The following is a 27,737-nucleotide window of genomic DNA, read 5'->3' on the forward strand; positions in this document are numbered from 1 at the left end:
ATGATATAATTGTTTTGTATTGCCTGGCTAATATACAATTGGGTTTACATGATTGTATTGGATTGCATTAGTAGTAAGTTTTTTTTTTTTTTGGGGGGGACTTCAATATATCTGTTTACCGTTACATATTTTAGTGTGTCTTTTTGTCTCCGTTACTTTTTTTTTGTATTTTTTTTGTATCGTATATATTTTGTAATGTATCTTAAAATGTATAAATAAATCTTAAATAAAAATAATAAAACTAAGCATTTAAACATCATCTTAAGACATATTATTGGGAGCTATAGGCCTTCAGTGACAATAATAGGCCTTCAGTGACAAATGATATTTATATGCGTATATTTTTATGCAAGTAGCCTAGTCTGCTATAGCCTTACATTACAATCTATCAGAATTTAAGCTTAATTTTTGGCTATATAAATAACAACAACTTCTTCAAATTTGGTCCATTGAATGAAATTAAAATAAATAAATAAATATAAAAAATAAATATAAAATATAAAATAAATAAATATAATAAAATGAAAAAGTTGGTTTTATATATGAGATACAAACCTATTTGGGGTATAATAACGGGGTTATTTTCTACGTGTAAAAGTTTAATTTAAAACAAATTATTACCGAGTGCAGCTTTAAGTGGGGGACAACAAACTCGGGACATTTTGCTCCGATTTTTCGAAGTTCGAACCCGCCCAAAACTTTCATCAGCGAGCAGCAGAGAACTGGTAACGAAGCCCCGCCCGCCACTAGCACTCAGGCGCGCGCAGTTTCACTCCCTACTGTATCGATGAAGTTGCACAAAGATGGCGGATTTCCTGCCGTCCCGGTCCTTTCTATCCGTTTGTTTTCCAAACTGTCTTCTCAACAGCAGCGAGGCGGAACAACTAAGGAAATCTAAAGAAATTGACCGAGGTCTCATGAAAGACAAACCCTATGTGAAACGGTTAGTCAAGATACTTTTGCTCGGCGCCGGGGAGAGCGGCAAGTCCACTTTCCTCAAGCAGATGCGCATCATACACGGGCAGGACTTCGACCAGCGGGCCAAAGAAGAGTTCAAAACCACCATTTACAGTAATGTTATGAAAGGTAGGAGGCGCGTTTCTCATTCACAGACCTATGCAAAGTGGCGTGTCGGGTTTAAACTTGACTTTGAACGGGATGAGAGGACCGTGAAATGAGGTTTAGCTGTAGCGTTAGCTGAAGTTGCGCTGTAACCTGCCCAGGAGAAACGCCCATGTTATTCTCTCAACTTTTCCCCGCCGCGGTCTTGAACAAAGACCTCCGCGGAGGACCTGATTTCTCTCTAAATCGTCTCCTAGCTTGTCGTCTCATTAAACATGTGGATTCAATCTCACGCGTGATTTCCGTGGTCTAGAAAAGCAGGGCTCGGCTTTGAATTTAGTCAGAAATGAACGTTAGCGCTCTAGTTTTAGTAACGTCTTCATAAAAGAGCTGACTCATTTAAACTCAGCCTTGTAACTTAGGCTACTTTATAAAAGTACCATACATCTTCGTTTCTGAAATAGTGTACTCCGTAGTATCTTAGTTTTTGTTTGGCGTTTTACCAGAATCTCGGATCTGTTTAAAGAGCTGCGAAATCTCCCCTCGTGTGTGTGTGTGTGTGTGCTAATGTTGTGTCTGTCCGAGTTTTAATGCCATAACTGAAACTGGATTATGTAAAATAAATCGATCTAGTATGTAAAGCCTGGCTTAAATTGTAAATCCGCTCTCTTGTTTGTTGGTATGCTGAGCCCGTCTCATAAATAACAAAGAGACTGGTGTCTACCAAAAGCACACCACTCAACTCACATTCAAAGCCTCTTACTTATTGGCTTCATTGTAGCATTTTTAAACTTTAAATGAAAAGGCGATTTTCAGATTATGTGTATATATATATATTTCTTATAAAGGACGTGTTTCGGGCATCTGTGAAATGGGTGGAGTCCAGGGCTCTCAGACTAGCACATGATGAGGAGAACATGGGTTAACACACTGGCACTAAACACTCACCAACACCTGTTATGGAAGAAATCCAGCTCTACTATTTCTGACATTTTTTTTTTTTTTTAGAGGTACAGACAGTTTGAAGCTAAAGGTGTCAGATGATCCTCAATAAGTGAGTTTGTTATTAACGTTTTTAGGCATGTCTTTTTTTTTTCTCTCCCAGTAGTTTACTTTAGGTTTCTGTCTTCAACTTGCTTTTTGACTTTCAGAAAAGGGATGTGATAAATCAGTATACCCACCTGGTATATAATACGGGCTCTCCGTTTGGGCTGCCTCAGTCGGGGATTTCCAGTTCCTATTGCTATGAAAAGATTTTGAGATTTCCTGCACGAGATTAATATGTCACAGCGGTCATCATTTACAAAGGCACCGCAATGACAAATGGTTCAGCTGTGATCTCGTGGAGACTCGTCTGTAGCAGTCGCTAACATCATATCCTTCCTTAACTCAACTTAAACAGGAAGCATTTAGTCAAATGGCTGCTTGGATCTAATCCTAAGGCATTCCAGAAAACACAGAAATATCTCCCTGTAATGACACTTTAACCGTTAGTAGCATTTTAATTCCACGTTTCACTTGAGATTCTACTCGCATGTACCTGTGGAGATGTTATGTTTGAAGCAGAAAGGTTTCTCACTGTTTGACAGATCCGATTGGCCAGTGATCACATCTCTAACACAACTAGTTATGTTTTAGCACTGCGACCTGATGAAGCGCTAGCTAGTACCAAGTGATGGAGAGTTATGATGTACACTTCCGTTCAAAAGTCTGGGGTCGATACAATTTGTATTTGAAAGAAGTCTCTTATGTACACCCGTGCTGCATTTATTTGATCAAAACACAATTTCAAATGACCATTTTCTATTTTTAATATATATTAAACTGTAATAATTTATTCCTGTGATGTCAAAGCTGAATTTTACTCCAGTCTTCAGCATCACATGATCCTTCAGAAATCACTCTGATGTGCTGATTTGCTAATGTTGAAAACAGTTTTGCTGCTTAGTATTTTTGTGGAAACTGATTTAAAAAAAAATACAAAATACAACAAAAAAAGTCCTTAATGTATTTTTTATGGAATAAAGTATTAATTTGTTTAATTAAATAATAAAGTAAATAATTTGTTCTTAATGATGCTAAACTTTTAATCAGTGGTGTATGTCAGTCCAACAGAATCGACTGAAAACATCAGGGCTTTTACAGATGTTCCTCTTGAGCTTAGAAAGATCAGAGGGCAGGTGTGAACTACTTTTAATGCACTTACAGAGACAGAAGTGGGCAGGAGGAACCTAGCAAGGTTTTTAATAAACTCTTCTAACTAGCTAAGTTTCCATCCAAAGTTACAAATTTAGTTTGCGCAAAATTGAAATATCGCATTAAAATTTTTGCGCAAAATTGAAATATCGCATTAAAATTTTTGCGCAAAAAGCATCGTTTCCATCCAGAAATTTGAACAGAACAAAGCCATCACTTCCTGATAAACTGGTGCTTAATATCACTAAGAAAAGTAGGAGAAGCCACTGTATATAGCCTAATCATTTTCTAAATTACTTAATAAACGTGATTATGTTATTTTGCTTTCGGATGCCTGATGTTTGGGAGCGCAGTCGTGTGTAAAACAGTTCTGGGTGGGAATTATATACAGAACCACTTTGCTCAGGCATTTCAGAATGACCAAAACATCGTCTTTATGTGCATGTTTTCTTATCGGATAAAAAAATGTCTCCAATTAAATTGAGCGAATAAGTTTTAAGTGCTTTTTTGGAATTGATGCACATCTTGTCGTTTCCATCCAGCGTTAACCCCAAATGTGCTTAAAAGTAGTTGGATGGGAACATTTTTATTTAATTCTACTCCTCCTTTCTGAAAGATTTCACTTGAGAGAACAGAATATCAGCCATGAGCGTTCACATTGTGTAACCGGACTGAAACGCCAGCTGTGTCAGTGTAGTTTATCCTGTGAGTTTGTTGGACAGTAAGTATGGATGAAATCCTGCCTTCTGTGATTTCTCTCTTAAGCTCTAGCAGGGTGTTTATCTTTTCTAACTCGGGCATGATTCTGTTTATAATCTTGAATAGTTTAGCCCAGCGTGCATTTGTTGCATCCTGCTGTTGTTTATAGAGTTCGATGTTAAATTATAGATCTCTAGATCTCATCCAGACCCCATCTGCTTCTAAGTTTTCATTAACATCTGCGGTTATGGGACAGATTTGAAGAGTTTTGTTAGACATAGTCAGTTTTAAGGTGAAAGTGCACATGCATATCGTGAGGTCACATGGACACACCGCTTCACAACAGATGTGGGATGTGTCAAGGAGATTACGCCTCTTAGCGCATCTTTCTACACTTTCAGTTTCCTGCACAACTGACTGAGTGTCTCTGACGTTCATAACTTTTTTCCTTTCTGCTGCATTTTGTCTTGTATGAGTAGTTGACAAATTGACGTGTCCTGTGATGACGTACGATACTTCATCTAAAACATTTTGTTCTTTTTTGCATACTTTTTGAGCTCTTTTTAATTGAGGCTAAATGTTAATATATTTATTTTTAGAAATTCATGTCACAATGTAAAACCATTTAAAATACACTAATGAAGGCATAACAAATGATTAACCACGATTAAAGACTTTGTAGAAGTTGTAGAGACCAGTTACAAGACATTTACCTTTACACATTCATATACATTTTAACTAGGGATGCACCAAAATGTTGGCCGCTGAAAATTATCGCCCGAAAATGACATTTTCGTTTTTTTGTCCGAAAGAGAAAAAAGGCCAAAAATAAGAGCCGAAAATATATACTGCCCCGCCCCTTAGTGTTCAGCGCTCGGGTTTCACTCTCGCGCAGAATTTTTTTGTACCTCTGCTTACGAAGGCGCGCAACTTTGAAGCGACTCAGGCTTTGTCTGTACCGGCACCCAGTTTGCTCTGCTCAGTCGCTCACAGCCCAAGCGAACACTCACTGGAAAAGAAATGTCTGCTCAAATGACGTGCCAGCATAACATTTCCCTGTAGTAGACTTGTTTCTGTTTGCAATAGCTGTAATGTGGTGTGGTAAAGCCGTGCTGAGCAACGCTGGTAAAATGATGCTACAATCTCATTCACTCCTCTGCTCCCACACTGTCGTCTCATGCTCTGATAATGATAGCTTGGACTAAGGATGTCAATTTACACAAATTGATCGATGGTCATTTAAATTAACGATCAATTAAGCGTTAGCCTTCAGGGCTCGACATTAAGGCTTTTCATGTGCTTGTCCTGGTCAAAGTATCAAAAGTTAAATCCAGTCATAAATACCATGACTGTTTATCAATCTGTCATCCCTGAACATGCAATATGCAATGCAATAAATACAAAAGGGCGGGGAAAAAAACACATTCTTTATGATTTACCAGTCAAATTTGTTACTAAAACAATATGATTTCCCTTAATGACACAAAAGCAGGATTTCCAGAATATATTCTTCCCAGAATATATTTAATGACCTCAAGTTATTTTTTTCTACATTAGCCCATCATGTATCTAACCATTCTGGTTGATAAATCTGAATGTATTGTAGTTTACATGAACGCTAAACACGTGATCGGGTTGATGTGCGTGTTTATATGTATTCAAATCGGAATAAATTTTTTGAGTCTAAATTAATACACTGGTCTAAATAAAGGGCTAGTAGGATTGTAATGTAATGAGTAGATTGTGATTGATTTAATCATTTAATTGAATTACTTATTTAATAATCAAATATAACAACTAATACAATGTGTCACCAATGCATGCCAGTCAGAATTTGTAACTCCTGTTGTGCGCATCGCTCTTCCTGAAACGACAACTAAACCCAATGAATTCACAACAATTTATTACAATAGTGTTCTCATTATAATGTTACGTAATATGACAGTTAGTCCCAATCATAGTTTTTATTAGTCGTGCATTGCTGTTTGAGCTGCATGCGCTGAATGAACACCTGTAAACTGAAGCCCTTTGTTAGCTCTTTATTTAAAGCGGCACTATGCAGTTTTGGCAATTTCTTCGCTGTTTTCTGGCTTTTTGCTTGTGGGTTTCTCTATAGAGCTCCCCCTACAGCTTCGGAATAGATTTTTTTTTTAATTCGTTAAATGATGGACGTTTTACTGTTAACACAGCCCTCATATGTCGGATTCGTCTAACTTATACAGGGTTTCCGCGGGGTCTTAAAAATTCTTAAAGTCTAAAATTCTGAACTTTAAATTTAAGGCCTTAAAAAGTCTTAAAACGGCCAGATTTTCATCCTAGGTCTTAAATTTCATTTAGTCAGGTCTTAAAAAGTGTTTACCCTCGTTCATTTCCGGAAACGCTGGCCGCAGAAAGTTATTACAAAGTAGCAAAAAAGTATGGAGTTGTAGCCTACAAAGCGGAGCTATAGCAGGGGTCTCCAACGCGTCGCTCGCGTGCTACCAATAGCTCGTGGCTTGATATGAGCTAGCTCGCCAGAGGCCGTTCACATATCACGTCTTTTGCACGCTCAAGTTTGTTCAAATGTAGGCGCGCGGCAAGCGTGCTCATAATTGAAGCGACGCGCTAATTTTTTTACCAGACGCAACGAGATGAAAAAAATCTAAAAATTTTCAGAGTGCCGCAAACGCACCGCAGGTCATGTGACAGGAACCAACCAATCACCCCTTTCCATAACAACATTGAAAGCTCAGTCAACACGAAGGATGGGGGTGCACCCAAACACTACTAATACATATAGGCTAATGTATAAATGTCAGTAATTTATCTTTTTTGACTCATTCTTTTTATAAAAAAATTTATTTAAAGGCTGAAATATGAGGTTTATCTTTGTATAAAACCTTTTTTGTCAAAACTTTATTTGAACTTGTACATGTTAGTAGATAACATGTTGCAAGACACTCTTTTAAAATCTGGCCATCATTTTTAATGGTATTTTAATGTTCATGTAAACAAAAAGTGCATATTGATGCTAATCAATTTGTTATTTGCTGTTTTTCGACATAAAACTTGTTGAGTTGACTTCATTCTGTAGTATTAGTACTTTTTGAACAGGATTCTGTGATAACCGTGATAATTTTGGTCACTTTAAACATCTCATCATTTCCTCTCTAGTTATGATCAACTATGATCAACTAAAATCAACAATAATTGTGTTTTTACAGTATAATATGCAAAAGTACAATTTTCTATAAAAAACATTTACCTCTCCCTCTCTCTCACACACACACATCAGATAATCCTAGATAGATAGATAGATAGATAGATAGATAGATAGATAGATACTCTAATGATCCCGAGGTAACTATCTATCTAACTTGGATAATGCGTCGTGTAGGTCTTAAATTTCAATCTTTATGGTCTTAAAATGTCTTAAAAAGGTCTTAAATTTGACTTACTGAAACCTGCAGAAACCCTGTTATACTTGATGTGCTTTTTAAAATAAGTGATTCGTTTTGCTTTTATTGCACTCCTGTCTATTCATTGTCAACTGTTTTCTATAAATATGTTTGTATTGGCTATCATTTACTCAGCTAATGCGTGTCCTGTTTAAAATATGCAATGTTCAAACGTAAAGACAAATAGAAGCCCCTTTTTTCTGTGGGATTTAGTATCATATTTGGATATTGGAATATTAAATTAACTAGTATTAACTATTAATTTTATTAAGTATTAATAAATAAATTAAGTAGCCTATCTTAAATTTACACACAATGTTCCCTTTTTTTTTTTTTTTTTTTTTTTTTACTGTTTTGTAGGGGTTTCTTAATTTTAGACTAGTTGACCAGCACACATTACAGTGTATTCAGCTGCGCCACTGTAAAATCTTCACATGATCAGTAATATCACGACATTCACTTCATTCACTCGTTTTTCCAGACGCGCCTCTGTTCATGGCACGACATAGCAACGACAGATGCCACGGGAGAGCAATCGCTTTTGGAAAGGAAAAAGCGGTACGAACTGTGAAATTGGTACCGAGAATAAGATAATTAAATTAGTATTTTTCGTAGACCATCATATAGCCTATTGTGTTTCCCACAGTATTTTTGTGGTTGGAGGTTGGTACCTCTAGGGGGGTCTGGGGGCATGCCCCTCTCCTGGAAGAAAATTTTGTACATTTTAAAAATAAATTCATTAATCTGGTGCACTTTGAGTCACCTGAATCCACTGTTAAAAATAAATAATCCACCCGCCAAAAATATGATGTTCTTTGGTTTAGATATCTGCATCTGATCATCTCATCACATTACAATTAATTTAAATTCTCAGTGTTAAGCATGATCATATGGCAACATATCACACTGAAGTAGGCTGATTTAAAATTAACATTTATTTAAAATAAAAGTTATTCTTTTGGCAAAATTACATTTCCTTAATAACATAAACAGAAGCTTTACTCCCTTAGAACTTAAATTGTCAATGTTTCATTACATCACTGTTGGAAAACATTTTTTTCCTAATTTTATTAAATGTATGCTTCATCTTTCATTTCAAATTCCTCAATTTGATCAATACATTCAATTAGAACAAGACACTAGGCTGTTAAGAATCAAAACGTGGGGAAACATGGTAAGACATTTATATTATTATCAACTATAGGCTATCAAAATTTGACAAAGGCGGCCACCTCATAATTCTCTATGCAGGAAAAACCCTGCATGAGTGTGAGTAAATGCATGAGTATTTTAGACAGAATGGTTATTTGCTTTCGCTAATGTGTGTCTGTGGACTGCTGTTATTGATTGTGCTTTAGGACATGCATATAATAGAGACAGCTCTCTTTACATGCCATTTTGTGCTGCACTAATGGGCTTCTACTTGGACATTACTCACCTTTTAAAGGGCCTTCGGTTAAATACTCTTGACCTGCCGTCAACTCACAAAGGAATGTGTGGCGAGAACAATTAAGGTCTTATCCTGTTAAAAGACCCTGGATCGGATTATAACTGCACGTGAGGTCTAGAAGGGTGAAGAATATTGTGAGAAGTCCTCCATCAAATGCTTGGGTTATATTGGCAGCGTAACTGATTGTAAACAAATGGTTTAGAAAGAGCAGTTTATTTAAATCTGTGATGGAATAGGCTGGTTGGTTTCTATGCAAAATGGAAGACAACCGCAAAGTAAATCCATTCATTATTTCAATAACCATTCTTTGTTACCAAGAACTTTTCCACCAAACTAGCCAAAATATCTGAAAGGTCAAAAGTGCTCTGTCTTTGTCTGTCATTGTGAGGGAGAGAGCTGCTAGTGGAAACCGGTTTAGCAGGTTATTTGTACTATGACTGCTGGGTACGCCGGTTTTTGAAAGAGAAATACAGGTGTGAAAACCAGTTTACAATGGGTCTCTCCTACGCTGACAATCTGAGTATACATAACTAGAGACCAACACTACTGATACTCAAACCCTCACCCAGGAGTGATGTAGGTGATGTCTCGTGCTGTTATTTGTTTCTTGGGACAAGTCCATCAGTAAAACGTTAATCTTTTTATCTTTGTGTTGATACAAACAGGATTTTCATGTTGTTGCTGTAGGATTACATTACAAAAGGGGACAGACAGCTTTTGAGGACCCAACTGAAGTTGTTCTGGTGCTTTATGCCTTTTGTAGGACACGTGCGGACCTCTGTGGAGGACATTTAGCTCTTTTGGGACTATCAATTAAGCATAAATTAAGATGAGATTTGAGACCCATTTAGACTGAAAATAATGTGCTGTGTGATGTGATGTTTACGGCATCTTGAGTGTGTGCTGCAGAACTCATTTATTCCACATATCTGTAGCATAGATTTTAAGGTTTATTGCATGTTCAGTAATGTAGACACTTGTGAGCAGAGTCACTGTAGCATGTGCTGATGATGACAGCACAGTTAGTGAGTGACTGGCTAAGGTGAGAGAGAGCAAATGGTAGTGAGCAATGAGCATACACTGAGTTTGACACTTGCAGAGTGCAATTGTTGTGACTCTTGTGTCGCTTCTGGCGCGTGTGCTTTTGTATGCGCACCGTCCGCATATCTGTCTGTCTTAATATTGTCTTTTTAAAATTAAAGTGTTCTTGCTTTCTGTGTATTTCTGCAGCCCTAGGTCATTAGTAATGCTAAATCCGATAGCAGCTATCCTTTAGTCTATTCACGTTTAGTACATTGAAACTATGTATTTGTTGTTCTCTTGATGCTGTTGTACCTTTGAATGCTTCGTGTGCAGGAATGTGTGAGAATCATACGTGTATTTTTTTTTTTTTTTTTTTTTTTTTAAATAGGCCTAGAGATCTAAACTTAACACAATAACAGAATTTACTTGAGGTTGTGACATTGTTGATTGCTGCAGTGTATTTTTTTTTTTGAATGAATGAATTAAAAAAATTGCTTTGAATAAATTATTTAATAAATCATTCACAAGTACTTCACCTATTTCTTTACTGGATGAATCAGCGTTTTTTATCGAATCTCTTGAATCAAACCTCACCTCACGATCCGATTCGATTCCTGTTCTTGGAGTCACAATCCTCTACTAAGTTATCACGATACTTAACCACTTGCATAACCAACACAAAATAGGTGTTGTTTTAAAGCTTAAAGCACGAAAAAAAAAAACTTCTTTACATGGAAATATGATCTGGACAATCATTGTACATAACACATAGACTTGTCATATATTGTTGAAAAGGTCTCAACTAGCAGAATACAATAATAATAGCCTATTTGTTTCAGTTAGAGACCAACCTGTACCAAGTATTTGTTTGAAAAGCGACGCCAGCACGTGTAAACAGTAGAGATGGGCATTTTACAAAAATCTTGTGTATCGAATATTCGGGCTCATAAAAAATGAATATTCAAATGTCATTTAATGAGAAAGACGTTATTTTTTAAGTTTAAGGTTGTTGTTTTTTTGTTTGTTTTTTACCATTTCTGAACAAGCTTACGATTAGGCAATATACACAACAAGTTTACTATTACAAGCTGCACAAACGAAAAACGCTAATAAAGCAGACTGCGCCATTATGTACAGAATGTTCATGTTGAGAAAAACAATAATATCCACATGCTCGAGTGAGAAAACTTAAAGGAAGCATACGTCTCAATCATTTTGCTATCAGAAGATATCATCTCGGATCAGGATTCCCTCGGGGTACAGCTGCGCTTACCTGCAGTCGTTAATGTGTGATGAGCAGCTGCTTCCTCAATCGACTGGTGTTTGGATGTGATTTCTCAACGTGGTAGTGATATTATGATAACTCAGTTTCATTAATAAATTTGATAAAGTAATTCCATTTTGCAATATCATTTTCATCCAAGTAATTCCAAACTTTGCGAGGCATTTAATTATAACTGCGAAAATATATCGGCCTTGGTAATGTATCGGTCGACCACTAGCATTAATGTTTTTAGAATACGTAACTACGCACGCTGGCTATGTTTCCTTGTGTGTCTGCTGCAATTGTTTTGCACATGAGCCGTACACACCTTGCTTAAGCCATATGCGCTCTAATGATGACCTTACTTAATAGACCATTGATAAGTTTTAGCGATTAAATTATCAACAACTAGTCGTGCAGCTCTATTAATCGTGGAGTCAGTGTGAAGTTATGAATTGCCTTGTAGCTGTGTGAAGTTACTCAAAGGCTCTGCATTTCATTTTTATCCTGAGATGTATGTTTGCATGCATGTATTAGGCTTGCTGCGTTTTAGTCTGTGTTACTGGTGTTACGTTTCAGTTGGACAACAGATGCTACAATTATAAACTGAAAGGGTGTGCTCTGCTTAAGACATCACGAGCTGCAGCATAGTGAAGCGGGAGTCATATTTCAATTATTATGTGACCAGAGTAAGGAGAGATGAGATGACTGACGTAGGACGATGGTGGAGGATTTGGTGTGCAACAGGTCTTGATTGTTATTACAAAAAAAATCTCATCTTGCAAAATGTGCGGTCAGTTCCACTGCACCCTTTATACAGAGTACTCATCGCGAATTCGAAAAGTGAGCTCACATTCGCAGCTCCCTGATGTCTGCATGTTATAGGCCTATAGACAGAGTACACATGATCGCGAATTCAAAAGTGACTGAAAAATGAGCACGTATTCATAAGCACCCCCCACTAATTACCCTAATGGGCTACTGCACAGTTATAATGCATCCTTTCATACAGACCCATTGTCTTGTATTGTGATAAATAAATGATAAGCCTTTGATGAAAATTGAATAAAATGATACAATTATCCAAGTGTTTAGGGTCTAATGTTGTTTGCTTCGTTAAACTTGAAAACAGCATCATATTGAACTTTGTCAGTACACAGCATCATACAATGGAGAGCCACTCGTAATATTCCCTTTTTTTACATTATGTTCCTCCTATTGCTGTCATCACAGGTGTTCGAGTGCTTGTGGATGCCAGAGAAAAGCTGCATATCCCGTGGGGAGACCCTTCAAACCAGGCCCATGGAGACACCATGATGGCTTTTGACACACGGTCAGCCATGGGGTCACAGGGGATGGTGGAGACCAAAGTGTTCCTGCAGTACCTGCCATCGATCCGTGCCCTCTGGGCTGACAGCGGCATACAGAACGCATATGACCGGCGCAGGGAATTTCAGCTGGTGAGCTTTTGGTGATCTCAATGTGAAGAAATGCATTTCACTTCTGTAATGTGTTGACTGAGTGAAACTGTATATTTAGCAGGAAATGGGTTCTGTTCGGGACAATTGTTGTCGGCATGCGAGTCGAGTGCACTAACAATGACGCTAAACACCGCATTCTCTAGCAGTCGTCAGCGCGACTCCGTTATGCAAGCAATCCAAGAGTAGATTTCTGCAGAAATCATAGCAGAAGAGCAACAAAATAATGCTTCTCGAAAAATAAAGCGCAGTGATGAACAAACAAGAGTTTCTTGTCAGTTGCCAACAGCACAGCAACTCCAGACAAACAGTGACACTCAAACCCAGTGTTACTCACGTGTGGGCACGAATCAGAGCAACCTCCGTGTCTATTTTCAGGCCTTCCCGCTTCTCTCTCTCCAGCGCTGGAAAGCTTTTCTAATGTTAACGCGGGTCCTAAAGCTCTTGCCCAGTCATAACCTTTTGTTTTCCAGTGATTTCTTCTGAGCTTTTCTCTTTGTATTTTGTCTCATCTCTATTTCTGCAAATTTCTTTCTTCAAAAAAGACTCTCTTGCTTGTTCTCGCTTCCTAATGCTGAAGATTGGCTACACAGGTTTGTTGTTGTTTGTTCGTGTGTCGGTCTGACTAACTTCCAAACAGCGTTTATCAAATATCACTTTCCCCACATATTATCTAACATCATGCTAGTTATGCTTTTTTTTTGTGTGTGCAAATGTTACTTTAGGTCATAGCCACCTACTTTGCACTACAGAGAGTCTGTGGGATTTTTTTGCCATTTGATAAGTCTTGGACAAAAATACTTTGAGACTTTAGACCCCATCTAAAAGTTTTGCAGCTTGCCTTGCCAAGATGGCGTGTGCGTACATCTAGGAGGATGTGTAAACCACATCACTGCTGTGCTCAGGCCTGGCTGCTGTGAGCTGTTTTTCATCAGTCTGCTTCTGACGTCATCAGATTTTCTGCCCTAGGATTTGTTTATCTAACATAGATTAAAGATTGCTATTCCTTTTTTTTTTTTTTTTTTTTTTTTTTTTTTTTTTTTTTATACTTGGGTAGCATATCAGTATGGTTTGATAATTTTTGGTTTTCCCCTATAAATCTCAAACTTTTTCTCATTAGGCCCTGACATAAGCAAGTGCCATCTTAGCACACAACTTCAGACTTCTCTAAATGCTCTCAGTTCCTAATGCGTTGCTTCCCCATTTTAAATGTTGATTTCACCAAAGGACTTCACACGCAGTAACCAACTCCTATTATTATGATTTGTAGAGGTTACAAAGAGCGAGAGATTGCAGATATAGACTGATCCACGTTTTCCTACGTTGATAAGTAAAATTGATGTGGAAGAATTTGGGGCTGTTTTACTTATACATCATATGATTGCGATCATCCATGCAACATGAACATCATGTTTTTATGTCTCTCTTCTGGTGTTGTAGTACTTTGTGCTGCCCTAATGCTAAACAAAGTTTAACATGCTTGAAAGTGCAAATTGTGTGATTCCAAGTTCATGAATGGCTCTTTAAGTTGCATGTATGTCAAACATTCTGTGTAAGTGACCTGTAAAACTGACATTTTAATTGCTGCTAGTTAATTATTTGTACGGCAGTTAATTGTTAGCCGAAATGGCATGACTATGACAGCCCAAGGCGGCTGTATTATTGTGATTAAACGTGAAACGTGGTTTTTCCCTGTGCATAAGTTATGATGTAGTTTTTTCATTTTAGAAATCACTGGTGTCATGCACAGAGAGTTTGCTTTTTTTGCTGGAGGATAAAGGTGGTCTTTGTCCATTTCTAGTGATCCTCTCAGCATGGGCATGTTGGGACTTTAGCAGAGCAGCGGATACATGCTGGTTAGGACAAGAAACAATACAACATTGACTCTGTGTACTGCGGCCCAGATCTGTGGAACTGATAACATGGTAGATCTGCTCTTCACCAAGCTCAGGAATCTCCGTTTTCATTGAGCAAAGGCTGGTCGAATGCAAATCCTTGCATTACCGCTGAGGTTTCCATACAGCTCGCCTGTTAAGTAGGCAGCCTCTGCCACAGGCTCTGGTGATTTGCATTCAGCCTGTGTGAGTGAAGGCAACAAAACAAAACACTTTTGTGCTCTGTAATCCACTAACCACGTGTGTCGAGTGCAAAACATTATCAGGCTTCCTGCTTTCACAACTCTGCCCCTCCAGCCTCTGGGGGTTATGGTATGCACCCAGCATGTAACAAAACAAAACTTGTTCTAGATTCCTGCAACCAAGATCTCTTCGCTTCTGGCTCCTCCTCGCTCCACCCCTCTCTTATTTCTAGGCATTGCATAATCCTAATCCACTGCTTTAGTCCTCGCTGTTCTTCTCTCACTACCCCTGTACACGGCACTCTGATCCGTCTTCTTTTGGTAAAAAGCCAGCACATAGTTTATAACTGTCGGATTCAGTTCGGTGAATCATTACATGGTTTACTTATAGTCTTTAAGCATCTATGTGAGTCGGTGAAAAACCCCACTCTCTGAAGGTTTAATCTGATTTGGGTAATACTTGCAAGACAGTGCATTTTCAAAACGCTCACTGCCTGGTCAATTTAGATGATCGTGCTGCAATATAAAATGAAACCGTCTTCAGCACTGCTCAGCTCTGATTACCGCGGGATCCATGATGTCTGCAGATTGAAGGCACCAGAAGAGATGTTTTGATAGGAGACATCCACCCAAGTGTGCTCTCTCTCCCGTTTTCCCAAATACTGCTTTCTGTGCTCTGCCCACCCCATATAGGGACAGCTGGAAACTTGTAGGGTTGGAAAGGAGCTTGAAAGAGTTTTGTGTCCATTTCTGTAGTACTCTGGACTAGTGTAAGTGTGATTGTTTGATGAAGAGGGCTCTGTGGAGGCTGACCTGCCTGAGCTCTCAGGCTTGCCTATCTTTCCCCTTCCCTTCGTCCCAGCCTAAGATTACCAGGATCAATAAGAAGGATTGCATGATCCGTGAAGGAATGTTGAGCTGTGATTTAAAATGAAGACCCTCATGCATGCCTGCAAATCTGAGGCCTGGGGAAGGAGATATTTTGCTGACCCTGCTGCTCATTATTTCTGTTTATTTAATACAGATAACAGTTAGGCTATTTTATTAATCATCTTGTCTGGCAATTATCTTGACTTTTAGGTTGTCCAATATGTTTGACTAATGCTGTTAATTTGTACACTATTCCTTTAAGCTACTCATTTTTTATAATATTTATATATTTTTTAAATGTGGTCTTCCATACATAACTCCCCAACATTTGTGGAATGAAACTGTGAAATTGAATGAGACATAAGAGAAATGCATATACTGTTATGCATTATTAAAAATAAAACATAATTTATATTATTATTTAAGTCTATTTCCATATTTTCTATATTTGAGCTGGGCAATACATCGAATATTAGCAATTCTATAATTGGGGAATATTGTGAAAACGACAGTATCAGCTCAGCTCTTTTTTTGCTTGTCGCATTTGTGTATAAGTAGCATTTTATTACATTCAGAAATTATGTGCAATGCCGATAAATAAAACAATGTTTACAAAAGTTAGAAGCACTATAAATGTATTTTAATTCCCCTTACTCATCAATAAATCATTTAAATTTAACTATATTCAGAACAGAAGAGGAATGAAAAATATAAATTATAGTGGCATTCATCATAAACATTTATTATAAATGCCATGCCTTAACCAACTGAAACTGTGGGAAATGCGCTATACAAATAAACTTGGACTTGTGTGGCTCTCTCATTCGGCACAAATCCCAATGTGTATGCTTTGCGCATGTTTTGCGCGCTTGACATTAATCGTACTATATTGTATTATAATCATTTAAGTCGCCTTGGAAATGTTAATCATAGCACATTTCAGATGATTAAAAAAATCCCGGAAAATACAGTATATCATTTATTTATTACATCTGTATTTACCATATCGTGATCAGCTGATATGTTCATTTTTGATATCGTTATCAGCCCAATAAAAGAATTTGGACGATATCTTAAAGCCGATAAATAATGGATTTCTTTTCTTCAGCTGAGACGCAATAGATGTTCAGCTGTTCGCCATGATGCTTTTGAATTGCTTGAAAAAATTATTGGAATTACTTCAAAAAAGGAAATACAGTTAAGTGCAACACAAGTCTGTCATATAGGCTATAAAAAGTAAGAAGAACAACATTATAATTGTGTGCTTGGGACATAGATTTTAATGGTGAGACTTTTGTTTTTGTAATCAGGCTCTCAAAAATTATATGTAAACTTGAATTTAGATTTATCTGCCAATATGTCGGTTATTGGCTTTCAAATATAAATAATTATTGGTCATCGGTATCGCCAAAATTTTCATATCGATGCATCCCTATTTTTCATGAATATTTCAGTTTGCATATACATTTTATGTAATATGTTATATACATTATCAAGTGACTTTACGTTCAAAAACATTTTGTGTGTGTGTATGTAGATACATACAGATTGCAGTGAATCAACTGTGCTCAGTGGGCTTTGCTTCAGGTGTTGCTGAGTTAACAGGACTTCCTTTTTAGCATTTCTCAGAAACTGATATCCTGGCCTGCTCTGAGTATGTTGTTCCTGTGTGCCCACACCCTTCATTGAAGATGAACAGCACAGTGTGGCTTCATGCCCAGCTGGGGGAGGATTACTAGGGGTTTTCTTAAGACGTACATAATCCCCTCTCTACTGAAAGCCACCTCAAAAGACTTGCGTGTACCTCTTGTAGACCTCAGCTAACCCCAAGATGCAAATAAATGCTGTCATATTTTGAAATGGTATTTTATGTAGGAATGAGGAAGACTTTTTTTCTTCGACTGCTCCCACTGAGCTTTGCTCTACAGCTCCATCATACGCTGAGAAAGATGAGTATGATGTTAAGAAGGAAGCTGAACAACAGAACTCCTTCCTGCTGTCCTGTCAGCATGCCAAACTGTTGAAATTGCAAGCGGCTAATTGGTCCATTATACATCTGAGCGTCACGGAACATTAACTCAAGCCCTGTTGCTGTTTCCTGGGCAGCTTGTTCCTGTTACTCACATTTTTCATTTTCCAAACCAGAGTGCGCGTTGGTGTTTTCGTCCTTAAGGCCCAGATATACTTCAGGCAATATCAGATAACAAACTGGTGTGTCATTTCAAACAAAATCAGAGCAAAACGAAGTTCATTTGGAGTTAATTTCTGGAGTTGGTGTACCATACTGAGACCAGATGTCACAAATTGATGACTAAAGCTGTAAGTGGTTCTGGTACAGCCCTGAGTCACCATTATGAACTCTTAAAAATGTAAATAAACTTGCTACAACATCAATATCATGAATGATTGGTTATTTCCAAATAAAGCTAATCAATTAACTGGTGAAATGGTTTTCATATCGCAATATATATAGCAGAAAACCAAAATATCGCAATGTCAGTTTTTTCCAATATTGTGCTGCCCTCACGCTTACTGTCTGTATAGCAAGCGGCGGTACTGGCCGCACATTTTACAAGATAAGATATTTGTCAGTGACGCTTAATATCTGTTGCAAATCAAATCCTCCGCCATCGGCTTGTCCGGTGTCATCTCTCCTTACTCTTGTCACGTAATAAGTGAAATCTGACTCCTGCTTCACTGTCCTGCGACTCTGTATGTAGTAATAATTGTAGCGTCTGTTGTCCAACTGAACTAAATGGTTTTTATTTCTACAAGTAAGCAAAATGACATTGGGGCGGTGCTGCCATGGCAAAGTAATGTAATCGGTGTACGTCCGAACACGGTGTAACACCGACTACCTCAGCAAGCCTATACATAATTTCTCCATGGGAGTCAAAAGATTACAGTAAAATTTTCTGTGATTGTAATTCTGTGATTACTGACATCCTGTCAGAGGGTTTTCATGAGTCACATCCGTCTGTTCTGGTGTTGAATGAGGCCCTCATTTCTTTAAGTGCATATCTCTGCACATTTTACACTTTTGCTGATTGACAGGTTTATTTGACAACATATAACCTTTTTGTCACGAGCACATAAGTTCATTTAGATCAATCTAATTATGAAGAAATGAACCTCAGTTAACTTTCTGTACAAATTGATTGTATGACTCATTTGTGCTCAGCTGTTTTCATTGTCAGTTTATAGCTCTTTGGTAACCTGACTGATTCTCTCTGCTTTTTGTCGTTCTCAGGGTGAATCGGTGAAATATTTCTTGGATAACTTGGACAAACTCGGATCACCGGTAAGCATGTAGCTGTATGTCATCATTCTGTCTGTGCTGATGTCACATGTTTTTTAGAGACCTGATATTTATGATTAATAGTGTTTCTAAGTAATTTAGTATGCTTTAGGGTGCCTTTTAATTTTTAGTGGTGGGTAATCAACAATCAATGCACTCATTTTAGATTGAGTTCTGCTGAATGGGTTTAAACACAGTAAAATTTGTTAATGGAGCTGACTCTTATTGAAAGTGGAAAGCACTAACAAATTAGCCAACGCGTGTAACAAACAAAAGGTCTTTTCACATGGCTTTTAAACCCCGGGTACAGGAATTTTTCACACTTGAAATTTAGAAGCTGGGTTAGCACCACTTTTTACCTAGTGTTATGAAACCTGCTCTGGAGCACCGGTTTTGCGGTGTTCGTCCAGGCAGGGACACTGACACAGCAAATGTGCAAATAAGGTGGTTAACCCAGGGTTTAGGAATATACAGTATGAAACAGCAGCGTATGAATACAGAGGATTAATTAAACCCTTGTAAATTATATGCAATGTAAAACGCTGAAGCAAAATAACCCAGGATTTCATTTACATGGGGTGTGCAGTGACCCAGGGTGAAACATTTTAAGTTTGAAAAGCTTTAAAGAAGAGTTCATGTTTGTAAATGGCAGTTTAATTTCTGTTGAAATGTGCGGGCATACATTACATATGGGCCTGGAAATGTATTGGATAAATATTGACAATAGTTCCAGAATAGAAATTAGGAACCTTGTCTTATGGAGTACTTAGGATGGAGTTTGTCCAGGGCATATTAACTAAACATCTCCGCCTGTACTTGCATTTATTAGACTGATCCATTTCATATTGAATGATTAAGTGCAGTACAGAAACAGCTAGCATTGCTAAAGAGCTCTTTTATATTGTCAGTCAAAGCAGTCTTAGATGAATCACTTTATACGGCAGAGCATGAAGGAAATGGGCAATGGCAAATGCTGAAGATAATGTCAGAAAGATGAATGCCCGTCTGTTTTTTCTCACAATGCTCTGGGCCTTGACAGGGTTTCCCTGCTCACCAGCCAGCACATACTGAGAGAAGTGAAACTAGCTCTGCTGACATCAAAGGTCACGTGTCAACCCTTTCTCATAATACTTCCTATAGCAACTTTTTCGCATAACATTTTTCCCTGAGAAATCGCCAGTCTTCAGTTTTAAGTTATTTGAAAGAATCAGTGGAGAAGGCACTGCGTGATTAAGGATGACCTGAGGGTTTTCTTTCTCGCCCGGAGAATCCATGTGATCACACTGATGAAGAATGATGAAATGTGCTGTAGGTTTTCTTAACAATCAACACTGGCCTTCAGAAATAGAAAATAAGCACAATCCTACTTTCAGTAGTAATACCAAAAAAAAAAAAATTATGATTCTCTTTACCAAATTGGGCAAAAAAAAACCTAATATAAAATGAATTGATAGATTATAGAGCAGCCGTCAAGACTTGCTGACTGACTCAGTTTGATGGAAAAAAGCAGTCTTTACACTCATTTTTTATTGTTCCATATTCAAACCATGATGACAGCATTTAGGTACTGAATTGAGTCGATATATAGTTTTATTTTTTTATTTTATTTAGTGCTAGAACTTTTTCAGAACCCTAGTTATTTAGATCCCTATATTTATTCCCACTTCCTTTGCATGTTATATGTGGAGTGTGTTAACGAATTAGTTTTTTGAAGATCATTTGAGACTGCAGCTGTCACAGCGTCTGGCTGATGCACGAGGGCCCAGTGCAGTTCCCTTTGCGTCATGTGACTTGCCGCCTGCCGCTCGTGTTCTTGCTCTCAGTACTAAACGGATGTTTGTGGTTTTGTGCTCTTTCTAGACGCTGCTGACTGCAGTAAATGTGATGATTAGTATCTCAGCTTTGACTCCAGACGGCTCTGTTCTTGAACCAAAGATCAGATAACCTGTTTTAAATTCACAGCTTATGAAAACAGTCACAGTGGTTCTTATTGTTTAAAGCACTAATGCCACGTGTGGAAGAGAGACCGAAAGGACCATTCATTTGTTTCCCCACATATCTTACTTTCATTATTATGCTCCTTGACATCATGCTGTCGTTCGGTCTCGCTTCTCCTGTCTTGCACACTAAATTTCTGTTCGGGGGAATAAGGAAGCAGAGTTGAATGCGCTCTGGTCCGGGGCGGCGCGCCTCAAACTGGCTACTCTTCACTCGGCCACGTCACGGCAATGTGGACCCACTTCTGCAATCACACCATCAACAAACAGGAAGAGGAAATACTGCACGCTTCCGAGGGTGCTCAGAGAGGGAAATGGCCGCTTGACGCTGTTGGAAAGTATGTGTTTGTTTCAGTTACATTCATCCTCCTTGGGTGGATGAAGTGTGGGAGTCAAATGTTTGGGGAGAGACAGACCTCAGCGGCCCAGACGCATAAATATTTAGGAAGAGATGAGGAAGAATGGTTACCTTAGGCAACAAAATGCTGGCATGCATTGCAGAGTATGTGTCAGGGAGAGGTGTGTTTGGTTGAACATTAGTTTGAATCTCTCAATGGAAAAAGCAATTCATCTTCATATGACTAGAAATCCTTATTTCACATCTTAAAGTAGGGGTGTGCGATATCATGATTTTTGATTTTGTGGACAATTAAAAAGTCTCTACAATCTGCTTTTGAAGAAATCTCGTAGTGTTGTGCTACAGTGCATTCTATCAGTTGCAGTTCTGCCCCCTTCGTCCCAACATACTGTGCAATGCAACTTACATTCACATCACGTTAACGCAGAGGTAGACTTACACTCACGGGAATTCACAAAAATTCATTATTTGCATGTGCTTTAAAGCCTTGCCGGTTAAACATTTCTTTTGCGTGCTGATGCGCTGTTCTAAGATGAGCTTTTCTGAGCGCATACACCCTGTGCACTTAAAAGCCTGCCAAACAGCACCTGGTAACTGGACTAAGTTATCCTTTGAGTCTTATTGCGCTAATACTGTCAAATACACACAAGATTTATATAAACACAGTATGTACTATAAAGTGAAAGCAAACATTTCAGAGAAAATCGGGTGTGTGCCATATGCGTGTATAGTAGGTGCGTGCCAGTCTTAAAGTGACAGTGGTCTAATAGTAAACATGCTGCACCTTGTCCTTAAAGGGATAGTTCACCCAAAAATAAAAATTCTGTCATTATTTACTCTGTTGTTCCAAACCTGTATTAATTTGTTTTCTTGTGCTGAACACAAAGAAGTTATTTTGAAGAATAAGGGTAACCGAACAGTTGCTGTTCCCCATTGACTTCCATAGTAGGAAAGAATATACTATGGAAGTCACTGGGGACCAACAACTGTTTGGTTACCCTTATTCTTCAAAATAACTTTATTATTTTCAACAGAAGAAATAAACTTATTTGGGTTTAAAACAACTTGAGAGTAAATGATGACAATTTTCACTTTGGGGGGAACTATCCTTTTAATGTTAATAAAACAACAAAAAACAAAGAGAAAACAACTCCCTGCTGTTGACTGAGGACCTTAATAGTAGCTTTAATAAGAATCAATGACCACACCATGATTGTGTGTGTGTGTGTTTGTGTTTTATTTTTATATTTGTTCATTTAATTTCTTTCTGGTTGCTGCTGTTATCTTAGATTTTGTTACCTTGTAAGGCTTTGTTTTTAAAACAGGGACATTAGTTTGGCTGTAATGCTCAGTCACTTGCAAAATAGTAAAACCAACGTGAATCATGAGTTTCCTGGAAAAAAAAGAAAAAAAAAGGTGATATAATATTTTTGTTATGTAGCCCACCCCTATCTTAAATCATTGTTAGATGCAGCTTAAGCTCCGTTGACCGCATCTACAGCTTGCTGATGATGAGCCAAATCAGTTTAAGTGCGATTACATGGAAATTGCGATTAATCGTGCAGCCCTACAAATAACGCAACTTTTCCATGGGTTCAGCATCCAGACATGAGTACCGCCATGTTGGATGCCGTATCCATTCAAGGCAGACGTCTTTGATGTTATCCTGTCTGGAATTTCAGAAATGTTTCTCAGGTTTTATGTGCTAGCACTGAGCATGGTTTCTCTTATCGACTTGATATGTCTTGCGTTTACTTAGTGTAGAGTTTCAGCTGATGCATTTTGTGTGCATTTGCCCTCACACTCTGTATTGGCCAGTGCTTCAATCCAGATTCACCTTTTTACTAATGTTGTCCCCCACCAACCCCCAACTCTGGTATGCCAACAATGTGGAGAATGAGCCATGGGCTGGCCGTAATAGTTGTTTGCTTTTTTTTGTCCTGGTTGTCCTGTCCCCACAGTTTGCGTTTTATGTACCACTGATTTATTGTAGTGTTTTATCTACACGTTTTTTTTTTTTTTCTGTAAGGAAAACCATGATGAGATCACACAATGGAGTCCACAAGTCTGAGATCACATTCCTTTATTTTAATAAACAATGTTTGATTTACGAAAATGTTAATATTAGCATAGCAATTTTACCAGTAAAAAAATGATCATGAATGTCTCTACAATTTTGTAAATTATTTGTTTCGTCACTCTCCTGAGGATAAAGTTCACATTATAGTCAGGGTCACAAATTTAAATGGTTACCTAGAAATGGTGCAGAGTATTAAATATTTAGGAACACATTAAAGGAACACATCTTCCTTTTTTTAAGAATGACTTAAGTGCAGTTCTTTGCTCTTTTCTCAAAGAAAAGCTTAACTCCAAGTCCTCCAGAGTCGCGCCAAAGCCGATTCGAAAGACTGTTCTCCAGCAGCTCCGCCATTCTTTGTTTTCAAGTGGCAGCCGTCGCAACTCTGTCGTCATATGTTAAGCCCGCCCCCGCCTACTCTATACACGATGTGATTGGCCTGACCAATTTAGGTTTTTGCAGTTAGAAGGTCTATTGAGAGTTGCTAGACCCCCCTGGCTGCAAAATACATTTTGCTGCCGCTAGGGTGCGTCTAGATTTCTAGGCTAATATTTCTTCTCATTTTATGTCAAAACTTTTATTTATTTAAACTTCATAGTAATTTCCATGTTTAAGTGGAAATAAATATCCCAGTGTAGTCTCAGAGTTTTGGACCCCCGCTGTATCTGTATTACTATAAACACTATTTCTACCTCTTAAATTCTCTCTAATTTCAGTAAAAGACGTTTAAGAATTTACAGTTTCTACCGAATTGTAAAGAGAAGGTGTGTATGCAACACTAGTAGGGAAAATATCAAATTGGGTTAATGTCTTTTTAATTGAACATAATTGTTTTCTCTAGTAGTGTAATTTAAGACTGGAATAGACTACTCAAATTTTGCCTAGATTTTTGCCCCAATTCGCAGTCTGTAGTCAACACTAGTTGTCCAAAGTCAGTTAATCTGCAGATTTTGGCCTGTCAGAATTGGCAGATTTTACAGAAAAGTGCAGAAAATGTCCAGATTTTCTCTAACCATTTACAAAGTTTAAATGTATGAAAATGTTTGATACTAGTGTTTTAAAGTCTTTTCAGACCGTACACAGACAGTTGTGTCATGTATTCCAGACTTCAAAAGGTACCTATCGGATGTGTGGTATGCAAACTGCTGTCGCATGCTATGATTCAGTAACATATTGTCCACCACATGCAAATCTCATTCCACCATGATTCAAGTGCCTGTGCTTGGAACTCACCCGTTTTTCACACAATCTTTTTATCATGAACATGAAGAATAGGATTTTTTATTTTGATGCCTGCTTGACCCTGAAGTCCAAGTCCCTGTTAAATTTTGCTTTGAATCTTCTGTATTGTCCCTTCACGTCATCCCTGATTAATGGTTGATGGTCCCTTTGTCTCTCTCTCTCTCTCTCTCTCTCTCTCTCTCTCTCTCTCTCTCTCTCTCTCTCTCTCTCTCTACAGGAGTATCTACCAACACAGCAAGACATCCTGCTGGCACGTAAGCCCACCAAGGGCATTCACGAGTACGACTTTGAGATCAAGAATGTGCCCTTCAAGATGGTGGATGTGGGCGGCCAGCGGTCGGAGCGCCGCAGGTGGTTCGAGTGCTTTGACAGCGTCACCTCGATCCTCTTCCTTGTCTCGTCAAGCGAGTTCGACCAGGTGCTGATGGAGGACCGGCTGACCAACCGTCTCATGGAGTCACTTAACATCTTCGAGACCATAGTCAATAACCGCGTCTTCAGCAACGTTTCCATCATCCTCTTCCTCAACAAGACAGATTTGCTTGAGGAGAAGGTCAAAACGGTGGCCATCAAGGACTACTTCCCCGAGTACACAGGGGAGCCGCACAGCCTGGAGGACGTGCAGAAGTTCCTGGTGGATTGTTTCCGGAACAAGCGGCGAGACCAGCAGCAGAAGCCCCTCTACCACCACTTCACCACCGCCATTAACACAGAGAACATTCGCCTGGTCTTCCGTGACGTCAAGGACACCATCTTGCACGACAACCTCAAACAGCTCATGCTGCAGTGATGTTTGTCCAACCGTTTCCTTTCAGATCTCTCCAAAATAACCCTCTTCTGCTCAGATGTTTGTACTCCACACAGTAACCTTTCTGAATAGCTCTGACGTGCTTTTATGCGAGGAAGACGGCGGCCCAGCCTAGCGGTCTGTCACGAGCACGGGACGGCGGGTAGTTTTTCTCTTAAAGAGTAAGCTTAGAGAAGAGAGTGCATTACACTCACACTTGTCCTGCCAAGAGAAGCTGTACGTGTCATTGAGCGGCCGAAAGGTGCCAAACGCAATGCGTTCCTCCCTCAAAAAGTGGAAGAAAGCAGGAAGAGATTCTAGCACTGTCTTTGATCTGTTACCTTTGAGCCTTGTATTACTGACCAAATAGCAAGATGAGATGCAAATGCTGTTTTAACCTTTTAACAGGAACTATGTTCTGAGCCTTTCTGTCGACACCTGCCTGGCCTTAATTTTCCCCCTCCTCATTTTGATTGGTGTTTTTAACGTGTAGATGTCTAATCAATTGTAAAATTTTAGAATCAGTTTTTTTATATATATATAGATCTATGAATATATTTACAGATAAACTTCTTAAGTTATGTTTCAAAACGTTTACACTCTGATTTTCCTCTGCTGATGGACAACGCTCACAATTCATACCACTTGATAAACTGAACTTATACTGTGGTTAGCCACGCTAGGCGAGCTGATAGATACAGTATGCATACAGCATAAACTCAGGGCTGAATGTAGACCACTTTTAACGGTTCGCCTTCAGGAACATCCACTAATTGTAGCTCTCCATCAGTGGCTGGAAATCACATTTCCTTGCTGGCCTGCAGACATCCTCCTCCGCTCTGCCCTAGCTAGAGTCTGGAAGAACTTCATCCATCAGGGAACAAAAAAAAAACGGTGTCTTGTTAATTTATTTGCTTTGTTTTAAATCCACAACCAAACTATACTGGCTTTTCGGTCAGACCCCGCTAACAAAAGCGTCTGTATTCACAAGTGCCACGTGTTTAAGGTACCAATAATTCGAACAACTTTCCTCAAAAGGGATAGATCTTACGATGTGAACCTCGTTCCCTCAATGGTTGTGTATAGCTACTTTGTATAGTGCCATGTCCGCCCTGAATACTACCGTTGTATTAAATATTTTATGTAAATAGCCTGTACCTCACCCTCCTCACTCTTTTCTAACAGATTTGTAACCTACACTGAAATGTATAGCTGTATTTGCCACTGCACCCACAGATCCAGAGATACTGACTCCCTGCCCGCAGTTCGCCCCATTCAAGGCTGCTCTTTTGGCTGCTTCATCTCAGCTTTTGCGCTGAACGATGCCTGTATGTGTCGTCTACGCATTCAGATGGCTGTAGACGGGCACGGCAGTAGAGGACTCTTTGTCTGGTGTCGAATTCTGCCTCGCGCCCCTGGCTCAAGTCCCGGGAGGCTCGTGAAAAGCAAGTGTTACGTCTTCACGCTCCACTGACAGTGTCCTGTGTCTTCTAGTGCCATTCGCTGCCCCCCCGATGCCAGCAAATTGGGCATTGCGGAGCTTTTGTTGTCGTCTTAGTATCCGACTTTCTCTTAAACTCAACATGTTCCGAGCACAAGATTTTGACGAGTTTGTGTCATTTGAGAATGCTGAATAACCTCTAGTATTTGCTGCCTAGTTCTAGCATGCCGAGTCTTAAAACGTTGTATTATCTGCCTTTGAACTTAATAAAGCGAGTGTTATGCACTTGCCAAAACCCAGAGGGACGGCTGAGGACGGTTATGAGTCCCACGACCGCCTGTGTGCGAGAGCCCTGAGGGTGAACCCAAGTGCTTTTGCAGATGACGTCACTGTCTGATGTAGCTTTGACAGGTATGACAAAAGCCGTCACCCACTGACATACACAATGCCTCTATCAGAGCGCATCGGTTTCTGTCGTCTCCTAACAGTTGACCGGTTTAAAGGAAGGGCGATGCTGCAGATAGATACACTACTTTAGCTGTGTTCCTCCTCCGTACACTGTGATGTGTGAGAGAGAGAAACGGTTTCTCTGCTCTTCCCGTAAGAATTGTCTTTCTCACTGTAGCTTTTCTCCTAAACCCGATTCTGATCAGAGGTGGCTGATTTGCCCTTTTCAGTTTTGCCCAGATAATCATGTTTGATTATTGTCTAATGCCTGCCACAAAGGATTCTTAGTGCCTCCAGTTTGATGCCTCAGACATTTCTGGTCCTTTTTTGTACGTAGGTTTTTTGAATTTTGATTAATGTGGATGCTTATGAGTCCTCATCAAAATAATTCATTCTAAAGATTAAGACTGTTGTGCTCAGTACTGAATATAGACCTGCTTTTCATTGTACAGTCTAACCTATGCTTCCTCATTCTTCATCATTGACTCAATAAAATCATTTTGCAAAAACTGTCATTTGATGTATTTTTTGGGC

The 27,737-nt window shown here is 38.8% G+C and overlaps 1 protein-coding gene across 1 annotated transcript; it reads left to right on the forward strand.

Annotated features, from left to right (window-relative positions):
* Window positions 1-664: 664 nt before the first annotated feature.
* Window positions 665-27,717, forward strand: gna13b (guanine nucleotide binding protein (G protein), alpha 13b). The gene is made up of 4 exons (XM_081378185.1): window positions 665-1,086; window positions 12,365-12,591; window positions 18,807-18,857; window positions 24,746-27,717. Exons 1-4 carry the CDS (start codon window positions 804-806, stop codon window positions 25,316-25,318), a joined length of 1,134 nt encoding a protein of 377 aa, XP_081234311.1. The 5' UTR covers window positions 665-803; the 3' UTR covers window positions 25,319-27,717.
* The last annotated feature ends 20 nt before the right edge of the window (window positions 27,718-27,737 follow it).

Source organism: Scardinius erythrophthalmus (genome assembly GCF_964197995.2).
Source record: "Scardinius erythrophthalmus genome assembly, chromosome: 1".
In the NCBI taxonomy this organism is placed as follows: Eukaryota; Metazoa; Chordata; class Actinopteri; order Cypriniformes; family Leuciscidae; genus Scardinius; species Scardinius erythrophthalmus.

Excerpts from the sequence above, each read along its gene's own strand:
- gna13b (XM_081378185.1), top strand. The coding sequence starts at position 804 with ATGGCGGATTTCCTGCCGTCCCGGTCCTTTCTATCCGTTTGTTTTCCA. Across the intron at positions 1,087-12,364 it reads TTACAGTAATGTTATGAAAG|GTGTTCGAGTGCTTGTGGAT; the intron begins GTAGGAGGCGCG and ends CTGTCATCACAG. Across the intron at positions 18,858-24,745 it reads TGGACAAACTCGGATCACCG|GAGTATCTACCAACACAGCA; the intron begins GTAAGCATGTAG and ends CTCTCTCTACAG.